Here is a 16468-nt window from a genome sequence, read left to right on the forward strand (position 1 = left end):
TCAGGGGATGGGAGGAGCAGGGTGGAGGAAGAGTCGGGAATGGAGCCATTGGCACGGGAGCCCTGGTAAAAGTAGCAGAGGGGTTTCAGCTCTCTGAGGACAGTAGTCATAGCAACCTAGAATCACAGCACAGGCTGCTTTTCGGTCATTGTTTGGAGTACAAAGTCCCCGTTCAGTTTTCTACAAGTTGGTTACAAAACACAGCCAGCCAGCGAGATACAGACACCGACAGACAGGCACACACGCACAGAGAGAGAAAAAAAGGGTTAAAATCCCAGAGTAAGAGGCAAGTTTCTTTCTGTTGGCTGGATTCTCATTCAGGGCAGCCTCATCTATCTGCCCCTCACCTTTTTCCCCTCTACCTACCAACTTTGGAATAGAAGTCGCCAGGCCTAGAGGAAAGCCTGGCATTACGGAGGAACTGACACACGAATGCAGAGTGTGTGTTTGTCCACTGGTGGAACAGCTCCTCAGAGCCACAGAGCAAGGGGGCACCCGGGAGATGGAAGGCCTCACCCCCAAAAGTGGTAGGAGGACAGGGCAGGGGTAGGGCATAGCTGTCAGACCCTCTGCTGGCCCAGACCAGGGAGTCTGCGCCCAGCACACAGGGACGGAGAGAAACCAAGGCCTCCAGGGTCAAGAGCATTCAGTAATGTCAGTGCAAAACTCTGCGGGGAAACTGAAGTTTACTCAAACAGTCCAGTAACCAGGGGCAATTGGAGAGCATGGACTCAGCCCAGAGCTTCTGTTTCCAGGCCAGAGGTGTGCAGAACTCTGAGAACTCTCACCCTCTGATGCTTGGCCCCCGCATTCCCTCCTCAGCTATTTCGGGGCACAAAGCACAGGACAAATGGAAGGAGGCATGGATCAGAGGTGAACGGGGCTGCACTTTCAGGGCCAGGTGAAAGAATAAGTTCAGAGTGGTTAAGTGACTTGTCTGGAGACAAACTGCCAGCTCATGGCAGAAACTGGACTCGAATCCAGGCCCCCCAGAGTGAGAGTAGATAACAAGGAATATTGCTGAAGATATAGGAAACATGTGGTAGAGTGAGCAGGAAACCAGCCTGGACACTGAAAACTGGGCACCAATACCTGTTAGAATCCAGTGCTCAGGAGGCCTGGGGGCCCATAGGCAACTCTTGGCCAATTGAGCCAGGGGTCAATGCAAAGACCCAAGGATATGATGCTGCTGACTTCTGGAACATCCAGACAGTCCTGGGGCCTCCAGGGAAACACCCGGCAGTTATTGGGGGACCATCTGGTGATAGAATTAAAATCCAGGCCAAGTGCCCACGAGGCGTGTGTCCTCGCCCATCTCCCTGTACAATGTCTTGGCCCTGAGAATGTCCTGTCTTATTTTTGTTTCCCATATGCTGAATTAAGACAGCTTCCAGAGAAGGATGGACATAAAGTGAAGATAAAAGCAAAAAATCTCTCTTAAACAAATAGTTTGTAGGTTGGAAGCAGGCAGCTTGGGTTAGATTATAGGTGGTACAGATACTTTTTGGACTGGGTTTGAGGTCACTGGGTTTGAGCTTGCTATAGAATAAAGACTTCCTTTTCTGACATTTCATAGGGAACCAGAGGTAACCAACAGGACAGACCAATGGAGTGGGCCTGTTTCAGGATCAAAATTAGGATTAAAGGAATTGACAAAAGTTGGTTAGACATTACTACTGCTTATTAAGACTCAGTGACCACTTGACAGAGTTGGGGTCCTGAAGGCCAAGTGGATCGTGCTATGTTGGTTCTCTCCTGGAAATCCTTGCCTAAAAGCAATCCCCTAACTTGCTCACTAGCTGACAGAGAAATTCTAAGGCATTTCAGAGCACTTAGGAAGCTCCTTTTCCATTGTGCTAAATCTAAGGCCAGGGACTACAACCCTGGCTTTGGTTTTGAGAGGACCCAACCCCGCATGTAATTCTTGTGCTGTCGCAACAGGCAATTAGTTCGCTTTTCATTTCAACACATAACTGGCTTTGATTAAAATGAGGGACATTCCACTGTGCCATTTGCACTGGAGTTTATTGGAGCATACAAGCTCCACATGGAAGCCCTGCCAACTAGCACTCACCAGAGTGCTTTCTCTCTCTCCCTCCCTCTCTCTCTCCCTTCCCTCCTTCCTCGCTACCCCCAGTGTTCTGTTATATATAATACCAAGCACTGTGCTAGTGCTCAGAATAGAGAGGCAATTGATACAATAAGACATCCATTCTAATGGAGATTCAGATGAATTCACATCATTGCAATGAGATATGGAGAAAAAGAGAAATGTCTGAGGAGGGCAAGCAAGACTTTCAGAGAAGCTGATGCACAAACTGTTCTTGAAGGATGTGTAGGAGTGCAAAAGTGAAAATGGAAGAAAGGCCAAAGGCAGAGCATGTGCCATGGCACAGAGCTTGAAACCGAGGGACACTCCACTCGGCCCTTAGAGGAATTTGACTACCCACCTGTTACATCACCTGCACAAGTCAGAGGACAGGAATAGTACCGAGTCTGATCTGCTCACATAGCTCTTCTCTTTAGCACCTTGCTTGTACCTCGCTGGATCTCTGACTTCCCTGGCTCCTTCTTTGGGCTTCTAGGCCCCAGGCCCCAGTGACAGGTCATGGATGTTGACCTGACTGGCCTTTTAGACATTTGTGGGCATGATCCACTCTATGAACTACAACTGGGAGAAGAGCTATTCCTACTGCCACTCTACCCTGCAGACCAGATCAACATGGCAGGGATCATACACATGCAAAGATCTTCAAGCAAAATTAAAATCTAAGTGGGAGAAGGGAAGTGGTAGGAGACAGTTCCGGAGGTGGGCAGGGGACCAATCTGATTCCTACCAGAGTCTGGACTTCATCCTTCAGACATGGGGAAGCCACGGAAGAACGTTGGCAGTCACTGATTTGCCTTCCCTGGGTTATCCTAGTGGCGACAGGGTTTTGGAGGCAGAAAGACTGGGAATAGGGAAAAATCAGCATGGATACAGTCCAACGCAAATAGTCTTGGCTACACTGGAGAAGGAGAGAAAGCCAGGCTTCCTGGCACTCACTGCTGGGACCCTCAAGCATAGCCTCCCGGAGACAGGAATAGGAGAGAGGTAGGTGTCTTATCTCCATCATCAAGGTTTCATAGTTTCCCATCATGGTTTGGATTCTCACATTTGCACTGTCTCCTTCTCTATCATCACTGTTCTCTTCCCTACTTGTACTCTCCTATGCTTCCTTTACCTTCCCCCTCCTCTCCCTCGTCCTTTTTCTCCCTCTACTTCCACTTCCCTTCTCTCTTTTCCCTCCTCCTTCCTCCTTCTTCCCCCGCCACCCCGTTCCTCTCTTTTCCTCCTTTGCCCTGCTCCTCCCTCCCTTTCTACCATATCTAGGAACAACAGGTCCTGCCTTCTTTCTCTAAATCGAGACTCCTTCATGAAAATATAAAAGAGAAATGGGAAGCCTAAACTCCAGCTCTAACAACACTGCGGATGAGTAAGCCGGCACACATCCGTGAGCCATCAGCATGGCTCAGAAGAGTGCTGGCCCTTTAAAACAGAAGCCCCTAAATCTGGAGGCCTGGTCTTTCTCTTCCTAAGTCTAGAAACCCTGGGTCTCCATAAATATTGACAAGAACCTTTGTCGGAGGCTAAAGAGATGACTCAAAGGACTGGAACACATAACTTTGCATGCAGAGTGTCAGGTTCCATCCACAGCACCATATGGTGCCCTGAGCATTTACCAGAAGCAACCCTCAGGAGTGACCCCTGAGCACGAAGCTGAAAGGAAGCCTTGAGTACCGTCAGGTGTGGCCCCCAAACAAACAGCTGTCCCAAAGTCAGGGAGGAGGAACCCCAGCCCTCCCCAGGCCCAGACCTAACAGACAGTACAGGAGCAGGCACTCTGGTCCCCGAGTGGCCTTCTCTTATGACCCTCTGCACAGAAGTGTCTGCAGCAACTCCCCCAGGTCACAGCAACCTGTTTACAGACATCTAGAGTTCCAGGCGCTTTTAGGACAAGGGACTCGGGGTGTTTCCAAGTGGGCAGCAAAGTCTTCTCCGGAGAGAAGCCCTCCGCCAAATCTATTTCTGCCCACGTAAACACTTGCCAAGGAAACACACCCTGTGGGCATGCGCCCGCAGGGTCCTGCAGGCCTTTGGGTTGCTGCAAAAGGCAACTGGAAAGTCACATGTCATAACAGTGGAAAGTACATACACAACTATTCTTAGCTCTGGAATGTATACGCTGTCTCCCTGCCCAGCGGTTCTTTCACAAAGCTCTAGAAAACTGTGACAGCGCCTTCAGCATAAACAAATCCAGGACAAACCTGTTGCCAACCGAAGAAGGGGCCTGGGTTTACGGTTTCACCCAGAGCTAGAGGTGGGGACTCTCTGGAGGGACGGAGCCGGACCAGACATCGGTGGGTGTCCCGGCTGCAGAACAAGGTAAATAAAAATCCCTATTGCCTGATTCTTCTGCGGGGAGCTGACCAGAGGTCATCCAGTGAACCCTTTCTGGGGAATTGTTTGCTCTCTGCTTTCTATTTATCCCAACTTTAAAACAAAACTTGGCTCTGTGAAGTCATGTGTTTTGTTTCGCTTTTGTGAAAAAAAAAAAAATCATTGCAAGGGGACATTTTTATCCTTCATTTCTGGCTGGGGACCAGAAGGCCACACCCCCCAGAACAACACCTTGGGGATGATTAAAAACCCAAAAGTTTACTAAATCCCAGATATGTCGAGAATCTGCAGAAAGACTCACCCATGTCCACCCAGGGTCACTGGCTAGCGTCTGGTTTCAGATTCCCATCCCCCCACCCCCACCCCACAATCCAGTACCTTCTAACAACCTGGGTCTTGCTTGCTTTGTTGTTCTGGTTATTTGGAGGTGTTTGTCACCTGTTGCCCGGGAGAGCAATCATAACCCACAGAGAGATGCGAGCTCTGAGGTCTGGGGTCCTAGGGAGTCCCCCCTTCCAATCTTCCCACAACTGGTGTTCCTGGAGTGCAATGCTCAGTCTTGCAGCCGCTGTGGCAGCCCCTCCCTCCACCAGGGTTCCCTTTGCGGGGTTCCTCCCCTTTGCAGGATGGACAGAAAGCCCCCCGAGGAGCTGCTCTTCAAAGACCAGGATTTCTCCTCTGACTTACTGAGGCAGCTCAACGGCTTGCGACAGCAAGGGCTCCTGACCGACGTGCGCGTGTGCGCGGGCGGCACGGAGCTGCCGTGCCACCGGAACGTGCTGGCCTGCAGCAGCCCCTACTTCCGGGCCATGTTCTGCGGCAGCTTTCGGGAGAGCCGCGAGGCCCGGGTGCAGCTGCAGGGCCTGGAGCCGGCCACGCTGGGCCAGATCGTCCTGTACGCGTACACCGGCGAGGCGCACATCACGGCGCGCAACGTGCTGGCGCTGCTGGAGGCGGCGTCCCTGCTGCAGTACCTCAAGCTCTTCGAGGCCTGCTCGGCGTACCTGCAGGGCCAGCTGAGCCCCGGCAACTGCCTGGGCCTCCTCCGGCTCTCGGACACCTTCAGCTGCGAGACCCTCCGCCGGAAGGCCCGGGACGTGGCCCTGACGCGGTTCCCCGAGGTGGCCGCGACGGCCGACCTCAAGGAGCTGGGCGCCGCGGAGCTGCGCGACTACCTGGGGGACGCGGCGCTGTGCGCCGAGGAGGAGACGGTGTTCGAGGCCCTCATGGCCTGGCTGCGGCACGACGTGGCCAGCCGCAGGCAGCACATGCAGGAGCTGCTGCTGCAGGTAAGGCTGCGCTACATCCACCCCGCCTTCTTCCACCACTTCATCGCCAGCGACGCGCTCCTGCGCTCCTCGCCCGCCTGCCGGGCCCTCCTGGAGGCGGCCAGGCAGCAGGTCTTCTCCCTGCACGGCGCCTCCAGCCTCCCGTGCCCGTGGCACGTGCCCCCCAGGAACGCGTACCGAGAGTTCCTCCTCCTCGTGGGGGGGAGGAAGGACAACCAGCAGACCACCCGCGACGTGCTGCTGTACGACGGGCACAGCGGCTGCTGGCAGGGCCTCGCCAAACTCCCCGTCCGGCTGTACAAGGCGGCCTCAGTGGCCCTGCACCGCAGCGTCTATGTGCTGGGGGGCGTGGCGCTGGGCGAGGGGGCGCGCGTGCCCAGTCGCCACGTCTACGTTTTCTCCCTGAAACTCAACCAGTGGAGTCTGGGGCAACCCATGCTGGCCGCCCGCTACTCCCACAGGAGCACGGCTCATAAGAACTTCATCTTCGCCATCGGGGGCATTGGAGAAGGGCAGGAGGTCCTGGGCTCCGTGGAGAGGTACGACAGCGTGAGCAACGTCTGGGAGACTATGGCTAGCATGCCGGTGGGGGTTCTCCATCCGGCCGTGGCCGTGAAGGACCAAAGGCTCTACCTCTTTGGAGGAGAGGATGCCATGCAGAACCCTGTGCGTCTTATCCAGGTAATCAACTGGTCCTTCCTGTCCCGAAAGTTCATGAGTATGTGTCACCTGCACACAGCATACATGTGTGTACATGCATGCATACACACACAAACACAAATACACTAATATAAATACACTCATGTGCAAGCATATACTTATATAAATACACATACACATACACATACAGATCTATATACACTACATATATGTACACCATTTACACATGCATGAATGTACACATATATGAGTATTCATACCTGTATGAATGGACACAGGTATATATACATGCATGTATATGTTCATTATGTGCATATAATGCGTACGGGAGGGAGGGAGGGAGGGAGGGAGGGAAGAAGGAAGGAAGGAAGGAAGGAAGGAAGGAAGGAAGGAAGGAAGGAAGGAAGGAAGGAAGGAAGGAAGGAAGGAAGGAAGGAAGGAAGGAAGGAAGGAAGGAAGGTAATTTCAGCAAGACCTCTTCCACTTATGAATACTTATGTGTAAGGCTAATATGATACAAAATCACATCAGATACAATCCTTGTTCAATAGAGCTGATAGTTACAAAAGGATTATTTATACTATTCATATACCTATCTATAGGCACTATAGGAATTTGGTAGGTGCTTCTGCCTAAGTCATAAGACTTTATCCACAGTTGTTACCAAAGACCTGCTAGATAAAATCTCAGTATATGTGGTCCTGACATGCACCATTTACAAATCTCCAGGATATTTTTAGGCACTGAAAAATTAGGGGATCCCTGATTTTTTTTTATGGTGCCAGGAATTTAACCCATGGCCACACATATGCACTCTACCACATCCCTGACCCAGGGGACCCCTGTTTTAAACAAGAGGTGGATGCTCATTTCACTAACAAGCTCTCTGTGAAGTAACATAGAGACCAAAATTCAGAATATAAACTTGTGCAAGTTCTGATTTCTGCAGTTTACTGAAAGAAAAGAGACACTCCACTCAAGTAAAGAACCCATCATTAAGATAACTGAAGAGACCTATGAGATTTGCTGTTTGTCAGAGTGGCAATAAAGGCTTTGCTGACAAAGGCAGGGTCCATCAATGGAACTCACAAAACAACAGAAAATGAGGTGCTGAACAGAAGGTGCCCTGAGAGTTTGTGGGAGGGAGGTATCCCATACTGGCCTAGAGATACTTAGGGGGCTTTGAGGGGAACTCTGTGATTGGGGCCGAAATGAGCAGAAAGGTGGGTGAAAAAAATAAGGCAAATGAGGATGAAGAGAGAACCAGAGTCCTGAGTTGGATGGAAGGTTCTGGCATGCACCACGATGTCTGCCAAATTCCCTGTGCACATGAGTCTGCCCGCTGAGGCAGGAGTCAGAGTCAGTGATATCGTTTAGGAGACAGTGAGGTCAAAGGCCCTGAAACAGGAAGCATCACAGCTCACTTCCTCAACAACTGAAAGCATGTCACCATAGGCACAAGTTGGTCAAGGAGGGGAAAAGGGGTGCACCAAGGAGGAGCTACCAGGAGCTACCCCCTCCACCCACACTTCTTCCCTTGAGTTTCTTCTTTTGAGCTTCTAGAACATTCTTGGGATGAGAGACAGATGGAGCAGGATTTTCTAGGCCTTGTCAAGGAATTGGCATTGTGACCTACCATACTGAGGCCTCCTGAGGGAGTTTCAAACAGGGTGGGTGAAGTAATCTGATTTATATGGTTGAAAATTCCTCCGGGGGCTGGAGAGCTCGGACTCAGGTTAAGGCACTTGGCTAGCTGCACCCAGGACATAGATCCCAGCACTGCATGTGGTCCCCAAGCACTGCCAGGCATGGCCTGTGAGCACAGAGCCTCTGGGTGTGGTCAAAAAAACAAATTAAAAATAAACATTCCTTTTGGATGCTGTGTGGTAAAGGGAATGGAGGGGGCCTAGGTAGACAAAGAAAGGAAGGTAGGGCACTCCTCCTGCCATCCAGGGGAGGGAGGATGGATGGGGCTGGGGTGAGGTGATCGAGATGGAGAAGAGCACTGAGCTGGTTTCATTGTTTTCACTTTTCTGGTCTTCGCTTCTCCAGTCCCTACTTCCAGCTTCTCCTTGATTATCCAGGCAGGTTCTGAGTTTGGTCCAGATCCCACTCTCTCACTTGAGCTGAGAGAGACTTGCTCTGCTGCCCCGCATGCCTGCCCCACAGACAGAAGGCCGAGCGTGCTTCTATGTACAGCTACAGGCCTCTTTTCTGAATTCGTTTTCAAAATCAAATCAACAAAAGTGCGGATGATTTCACACTGCAAAATTGTTACAGACTTCCAAAGAATAAATACAAGGGCATCATAAAGAAGAAGCGGGGAGGCTTTTACGCCAGCATATCAAGAAATGCGTAGTATAATCAAACAAGACTCTTGCAAAAAAATTTTTTTAAATACTGACATGTGAGCAATTCTTGTGCATATCAGTGATGAGAGGAGTAAAGTATTCCACTGCAGAGAAGCAAAGCATTCATTTTAAGGTAGAAATTTTATTTATCCTGTCATAGTTTAAGTGGAATACTTGGGATCATTTGATGGGATAAATTGATTTTCAGTCCTAAGCTCAGAGTTTTGTTCAGAGGATGGTTCTTATGTATTCTTTTAAGAACTCTGTAGCCCAGGAGTTATATGTGTATGTGCTTCTTTCTACCTGGTCTGGCTGCCTGTCCTTCTGTATGGCATCCAGCAAATCCTTTTACCATCAGAAAACATCGTTTTTTCCAGTTTTTTGACCAGTTTTCCACTGGTCAAAACTTATCCTTTGCCCCAGCCTCTGTGTTGGTATTACAAGTACTGTGAGCCAATGTTGAGTCTATTTTTGAAACCATACCCAAAGCTGATGGATAACAGAAGGCCTAGAGGCGATTATTCACTCATGGAAAATGCACCCTACGTTTGCTTCTCCTCCCAGAATCCCACTTTCCAAAGAGTTATATCTATATATTTTCAGATGCGAGCAGATGGGTGGACTGTCACTGTGGCTGGCACTAACTCTAGCACTTGGCTTCCCAGACTTAAAGAACTGAGAGACCCTAAGATATGCCCAGTCTCAGAAACATGCATCAAGAAAGGCCACACCCATCGGTCTTTAGGCAGAACCTTGAATGTGGTGGGAAGAAAACAAACACTGGTCCCAGTGCCACTTTTCCACTCACTCAACCTGTGTGGCCTGGGCCATATCTCTTAACCTCTCTTAGCCTCAGGGGTTACTTTTTTAATTTCCCAGACAGAGGTGGAACCCCAGGTCTCACACAAGCAAGACATGAATTGTGCCATGGGACTGTATTCCAGACCTGAGCTTCAGTGATTTAATCATATCCAGTTCATAGAATAATAAAAAAAGTTCTAATTTGATGAAAATGATCAAATGTTATGAGTGCTAGAAAGTATATTTTATGCCAAAATAATTTCCAGAGAATACTGGAAACTTTATGTTTCAATGCCATTTTCTTCTGCAAATGACTTTGTATTCTTTTTTTTCTTATATGAGGGCCATCTTATAGATCGCTCATGCAACCTTTTTGCCAGAAATGAACTCATTTGCATTTAATATTTGAGTTTTAAAGTGAGGGGCTTATCCGGAGCATGTTTCTGGGGATCATGGGACTCTCTTGTGTTTCAAAGCACATAGCAAAGGAACCTTAACCTTTTTTGTCTTCCTTCTTATACTTCCATTTTTCTGCCATACTAATGACATTCAGGCTGGAGCTGGAGCAATAGCACAGTGGGCAGGGCGTTTGCCTTGCACACAGCCAGCCGGGGTTCGATTCCCAGAATCCCATATAGTCTCCCAAGCCACCGCCAGGAGTAATTCCTGAGTGCATGAGCCACTCCTGTGCATCGCTGGGTGTGACCCAAAAACCAAAAACCAAATAAAAAAAAATCTAATGACATTAAGGCAAGAATTGTTTAAAAGCCTTCTTTGACAGGGTGGGGTGGTTAGAGAGAGAGTGCATGAGGTAGGGCACTTTTCTTGCTTGCAGCCAAGGATCCCAGCTTGATCAAACCCAGGTTTGATCCCTGACACCCTAAATGGTCACCCAAATGATCCCTGAGTGCAGAGCCAGGAGTAAGCCTTGAGCAATGCTGGGTGTGACCCAAAAACAAAAACAAAAACCTTCTTCATTTAGTCCCAAGTTTAGCCCCAAATCTGGAGAGTCCTCTTGGATACATTTAGAATGTTAAACATGAGCCAGCAATGAAAATGATTGAAAAATCATAGGTTTTATGAATACCCAAGTCACTCCATTTCTCACTGAGAGAGAAATCTGTTCCAAACAAGGTAAGCAGACACAGGCAGCGCTCTAGAACTCTCGGTTCACCCTATAGAAACAACCGCTGAGCTCATAGAGCTCCATCTCTATACTAATAGTCTCTTTTCTTTACTTATACCTTGGTGGTTGAGAGTAATATGCAGACATTCATAAAACTGGGGAAAAGTAAAAGAGAAAAGGCCCTCCTAGCCCCCCCTTTTCTTTATGACTTCTAACTCTGAAAAGATACTGATCCCTTTAAAACACAGTGTTGTGCTTCTGTTTCTCCTGAAGGTTTATCACCTTTCCAGAAACACATGGTTCAAAATGGAGACAAGGATGATCAAGAATGTGTGTGCCCCCGCGGTGGTGCTAGGGGAGCGGATCGTCATCGTGGGAGGTGAGTTTGAACAGAGGACCGCGAGGCCGGACACAAACTTGGCATCAGCTGTGGAAAAACGGTCCCTCACAGTCAGATGTTGTTCTTACAAGACGGTCGTTTTAAAAGCACATTCATCCAACCACTGGCGTGGGGATGACTTGACAAAGTTCTTTTCTCATCCAGAAGTTTCTCCCTGTCTCTATCTGTAAACAAGGGGTGAAACAATACTTGTTTCCAAGAGTTTTGATCATAAAATGTGCTCACATATCAGAGCCACTTGGCGCTATCCCAGACCCAGGGCAAATAGTCAAACCGTGTTTGCCATTGTTGACATTAAGCACTAGTGGGTCATTTCTCCCTAATGGCAGTATGGGGCGCTGGGGAGGGAGGAGGCCTGGTCTTGAGGTCAGAGAGACCTGGGTTCAAATCCCGACACTGCCCCTCCCTGAATGCCTGCTCTTAGGTCAGTGATTCCTCTCTCAGCCTCGGTTTGCACATCTGCAGGGAGGGAGGTCCTGAAAGTCTCCCACCCCTGAATTCCCAAAAGCTCTTCTTTAGAGGGCAAGAGCTCTTCAACAGGCCTCCGAGGAAGATGCACAAGAGCGGCTGGTGCATGACCTCACCCTGTGGCGAGGGTGCAGGAGCCAGAGGCAGGCAGAGCTGCGTCCACCTCCCTGGCTCTGTCTCCAGCAAGGCAGGGCAGTTGATCCAGAGGTCCACGGCTGCATTCCCAGCCTCATAGTGTCAGGGAACAGCAGGACACTGAGCCCCGCTGAGAGTGTCCCTTGCCATTCACTGGCAGGTTATACCCGGAGGACTCTCGCTTACGACCCTCAGTCAAACAAGTTTGCCAAGTGTGCCGACATGAAGGACCGGAGGATGCACCACGGGGCCACCGTGCTGGGGAATAAGCTGTATGTAACCGGCGGCCGTTGGCTCACCAGTGACTGCCGCATTGAGGACTCGGCTGCCTTTGACTGCTACGACCCCGACACGGACACCTGGACATCGCAGGGACAGCTGCCGCACACACTCTTTGACCACGCCTGCCTCACCCTGCAGAGCCTCCCCGGCCCAGCCACCTGCTCCCAGGGCCGTGAGAACCCCGCTTCCCTTACAGGAGACAAGAACTGACCCCTACAGAAAGGATGCAGGGAGAGTTCAGAGGACTGAGGTTTCCAGAACCTGGAGGGCTGGAAGCAGGCACGCAGTTAGCAGAACTCTGTTGTGTGAGTGTGTGTGTACGTGCACATGTCCTCTGTCTCCATCTCTCTCTCTCTCTCTCTCTCTCTCTCTCCCCTCTTTCTCCTTCCCATCCCTGTCATTTTTCTCCCCCTGCTCCCTGTCTCTCTCTCCCTCACCTTTCACCCCACTCCCCAGCTTTTTCCTTCCTTCTCTACCTCATCTCTACTAGGTTTCTGCCTACAAGCTTCTTTGTCCACGCGGTATAAGGACAATGACAGTGACAACAGATAAACCCAGACTCACACTCTTCAAGCCAGGATGCGATGATTCTCCTCATACGAACCAGAAACAATGATGCCAAGGGGCCCTTTTGCATTCCATATTTACCTCTAGAGCCCTCACTGCATCCGGGCGTGCTGTGACTCTAACAAGCTAGACCCGATCCCCTAATTATGGGCAGAATCGGGCACTCCTGTCACTGACAGGTCCTGGGAATGGCATGTGACTCATCAACAGTTAATTGCCCCAAAGGAAGAGAGGCTGGGTCCGAGGAGCCTCCTCTGCCTGGAGCACGGTGAAATCCAGCATGAGGCTGAGCATTCCCTGAGAGTCCCTGCAGGCCTCTGGACCGGGTGGCCCCAAAAGATATCAGCCATGGCTGTATTTCTCTGCATTTTATGCATTAGAGCCTATCGCAACTTCAGAAAAGTAAGACCAAATCAGCATCATGTGCATGCGAGATTATCTGCACTACCAGAATAAAGATGGTTTCTGGTGGCAAATGATGTTTTCTTTCTGCAGCCTGCAGGGAGCTATAGAACTGTAGAATTAATCAAGATTTTAATTTTGGTAAATGTCCTGCACGTTGCTCTCCAGAGGCAAGTCGACACATTCCTTCAGAGATTACAGCCATGAGAGCCTTTCCCCAGAGTCCCGATAATCTCAGCACGCCTCCCACACGGGCTCGGTCCAAGCTTGGAGAAGCTGGAGCTGGTGGCATGTCCCAGTCACCAGGGAAGACATCTGGTAATGGGGCTGAGCCCCAGGCAAGGCAAGTGAGCTGGGATTCCCTGAGAGCGTCCCCAGGGTGCTGTGGCTTTGAAAAGCACTCAGCAGGTTGAAGAGAGATAGTACAGCATGTAAGGCACTTCTCCTGCAAGCAGTCAACTTGGGTTCAATACCCAGCACTGCAGAGGGTTCCCTGAGCACCACTAGGAGTGATCCCTAAGTGCAGGAGTAAGCCCTGAACATAGCCGGAGTATCCCAAAAGACAAAATCAGGTAGGGAGTTGGAGGGAAGGCACCCAGACCTGGGAAGGTGTGGCCCGGTCCAGAACGGTGTGTGGAGATCCCACCCCACCAGCCCTGTTCCTCACAGTGAGGTGGGCTTGTCCCCTCCCCACTGGAGAAGCCGGCTGCCCCAAGCTTATGCCTCCTTCCCCATCCAGCTCTCCTGCCTTATGTTCTGAACATATCTCTTCCAAGGGTGTAATTTTGGCCCTTTGGTTTCTCCTGCTGAGATCTGAAACTCTGCTCTGTGCTCCAGACCACTTGCTTGCAGTCCCTATCCCCTACCCAGCTTGTCAGACTGGGCTCCTGCCTGGACACCGTCCCCTGAGCTGTTGGCTGGCCTCTTGCCTTTGAGTTGCTCCGTTCAGGCTCTCAATGCCACCCTCTCCCCTCCCCCTCCCAAAGCAGGACTTGCAAAGTCACCAATGTTTCCCACGGGGCCAACTGGCAGTGCATTTTCATTTCTCGTCCTACGTGACCAGTCAGCCGCATACCAACGGCAGGCTCTCTCGTCATCATTACATCTTTTCTTTCCCTGTATCTTGGATTCCAGTAGCTCTTGCCTCTTATCCTTGCTCTTATTCCTTATCTATTCTTCCTTAGCTGAGTGGGCTTATCCAGGAATTAACTGTAAACTGACTTTCTAATTAGTTTCAAATGCTATTTTTTCAGTTTCCTCTAATTCCAGACTCTACAGCTTGCCCTACATTTCCACTCATGTTAAGTAGATACTTCTCAGGAAATGTGTTCAAGAAAGACCACTCTGGGGTCTCAGGATATGATTCCATGCTGGAGAGCATGCTTGGACGTGATCTCTGACCTCATAGTAAAACCCAAGTTTGATGGTGGTTACTAACCACCACCATCACTACATCAAGACCCTCTTTCTTCACCAAGCCAACTCCTTTCATAGATTTCCTCATCTTGAGAAGAAACCTAGTTTCACAGGCCCCAAACCTCAGACATTATTCTAAACTCCTCTCTTTTTATCATGCTATGCTGTGTCTCTTGCCAGTATACCCAGAGCCCTTGGAGCTGGAACAATAGTACAGTGGGTTATGTATTTGTCTTGCATGAAGTTGACCCAGGTTTGATCCCCAGCACCTTAAATCTTTCCTTGAATCCACTAGGAGTGAGTGCAGGACCAGGTGGAAGCCCTGAGCACTGGCAGATATGGTCCAAAAAAAAAATGGTTCCTCGTTGCATCTCACTACTCACAGCTCTAACTCTAGCCTAAGCTGCCATCTTTTCTCACCTGAACTGTCACACATTTTTTTTAAGTTTTACTTTGCCACTGAGTATACAAAATATCCTCGTGTTCTGACCCCTAAAGGGAGACTGGCCACCTCCATTCCCAATTGTAATATTTATAATTTCACAGTGTTGTCAATGGTAGGGTATCATGCATGCAATGGTCCAACATCACACGTGACACCAGAGTGTCGTTTTCCTCCACCCTTGTCTTAGGGTCTCCCCCTTCCCTGCTCCCCAACCCCACCTGCTCTCCGTGTCTCACTGCCCTGGTATGCTCCATTCTATGGACCAGTTGTAATATTCTATAACTTTGGGTCATCTGTTGTTCCTTCACTCCGAGTTTTTATTTCCCACATATGAGAGGGATCATTCCACGTCTGTCCCTCTCCTTCCAGCTGACTTTACTCAGCATGATCCTCTCCAGCCTCAGCTACCGAGTGGCAGATCACCATGGAATGCGATTTGCAATAGGAAAAAACAAAATCAGTCATTTCTTCATGGGTCTCTCTGCTTCTTTCTTCCCAACAGGTCAGCCTGTGTGATCGTAATGTCAAAAGAGGTTCGCCCCCAAAAGTTTTAAACCCTCCAAAGCCTTCCCAGCTTTCTCAGATGACCTTCTGGAAACTGAAGGATGGTGCCGACCCTACCCCCTGTCCTCTCTGCTCTTCCCGCCTTCTGTCCCCTGCTGTTTCCTGCCTCCACAGTCTAGTCTCCACAGTGGCCTCTTGGCTTATGGTCCACAGAGCTCTCCACTTTCTATTCTTACGTCAGCTACACATCCCACGTGAAAAGGTTTGCCACAGATGTCATAAACACATGTTCGGCTTCTGCATTTCCCTCAGAGCACTGCTAAGCAATGCCTTCCCAGTCACCCTATCCACCGTTGGGGTCTGTCAGTGGCTCACGAACACAGACCACAAGCATTGCCAGTCCCCCCTGTCTTTGTTGCTAGTCCTCTTCCTGAGTGCAAAATATCCTCAGGCTCTGACCAGCCCCATCAGGGACTGGCCACCTCCATTACCACACCTCTGCTTCTTCCCAAACAGCTGGAACTCTTTTTTTAATAGCAGAACCAAATGCATGTATTTATTTCTCTTTCCCATTGTTGTTTTCACGATGCCCAGGGATCACACAGTCTGATGTGGCACCAGAAGTCCCAGACAGCAAAATCACTGGGACCTCCTGTTGCCTACACAGCCAGCACCAAGGATCAAAGCTATGACCTCACACTTGCAAGGAGGTGCTTCCTGCCGCTGACCACCCCACCACCTCCCCAGCAGCAGCAGCCCTGAGATAATCATTTTTTAAAAAAATTTTGAGCCCACCCCCAGCAGCATTCAGGGGTTACTCACAGCTCTGAGCTCAGTTGTTGCTCCTGATAGTACCCGGGAGACCATGAGGTGCCAGAGATTGAACCCAGGCCTCCCACTTGCAAATCATGCATTCAGCCTATTGAGTTAACTCTCTAGCCCTGGAGTAATGTTTCTAAAAGACAGTCTTGGGGCTAGAGAGATAGTACAGCAGGTAGGGGTTTCTCTTGAACATGGCCAACCTGGAGTTAATCCCTGCCACCCCATAGGGCTCCCCCAGCCCCATCAGGAGTAGTCCCTGAGCACAGAGCCAGGAGTAAGTCCCAAACACTGCCCAGTATTACCCCCCCCCAAAAAAAAGGAAAGAAAAAAAGGCCAAATCAGATCCTGTTATTCTGCTT

General features: G+C 49.9%; 1 protein-coding gene across 1 annotated transcript; it reads left to right on the forward strand.

Moving 5' to 3' along the window:
- The first annotated feature begins 4338 nt into the window (after positions 1-4338).
- On the forward strand, positions 4339-12163 carry KLHL38 (kelch like family member 38). The gene is made up of 4 exons (XM_004607759.2): positions 4339-4426; positions 5067-6411; positions 10942-11047; positions 11832-12163. Exons 2-4 carry the CDS (start codon positions 5068-5070, stop codon positions 12161-12163), a joined length of 1782 nt encoding a protein of 593 aa, XP_004607816.2. The 5' UTR covers positions 4339-4426; position 5067.
- Positions 12164-16468: the final 4305 nt, after the last annotated feature.

The sequence above is a fragment of the Sorex araneus genome, chromosome 2 (assembly GCF_027595985.1).
Source record: "Sorex araneus isolate mSorAra2 chromosome 2, mSorAra2.pri, whole genome shotgun sequence".
Taxonomy (NCBI): Eukaryota; Metazoa; Chordata; class Mammalia; order Eulipotyphla; family Soricidae; genus Sorex; species Sorex araneus.

What these genes read in the sequence shown, in the direction of transcription:
- KLHL38 (XM_004607759.2), top strand. Translation starts at nt 5,068, where the DNA reads ATGGACAGAAAGCCCCCCGAGGAGCTGCTCTTCAAAGACCAGGATTTC. An exon ending in ACCCTGTGCGTCTTATCCAG is followed by an intron (nt 6,412 to 10,941) that starts GTAATCAACTGG and finishes TTTCTCCTGAAG; the next exon opens with GTTTATCACCTTTCCAGAAA. An exon ending in GCGGATCGTCATCGTGGGAG is followed by an intron (nt 11,048 to 11,831) that starts GTGAGTTTGAAC and finishes ATTCACTGGCAG; the next exon opens with GTTATACCCGGAGGACTCTC.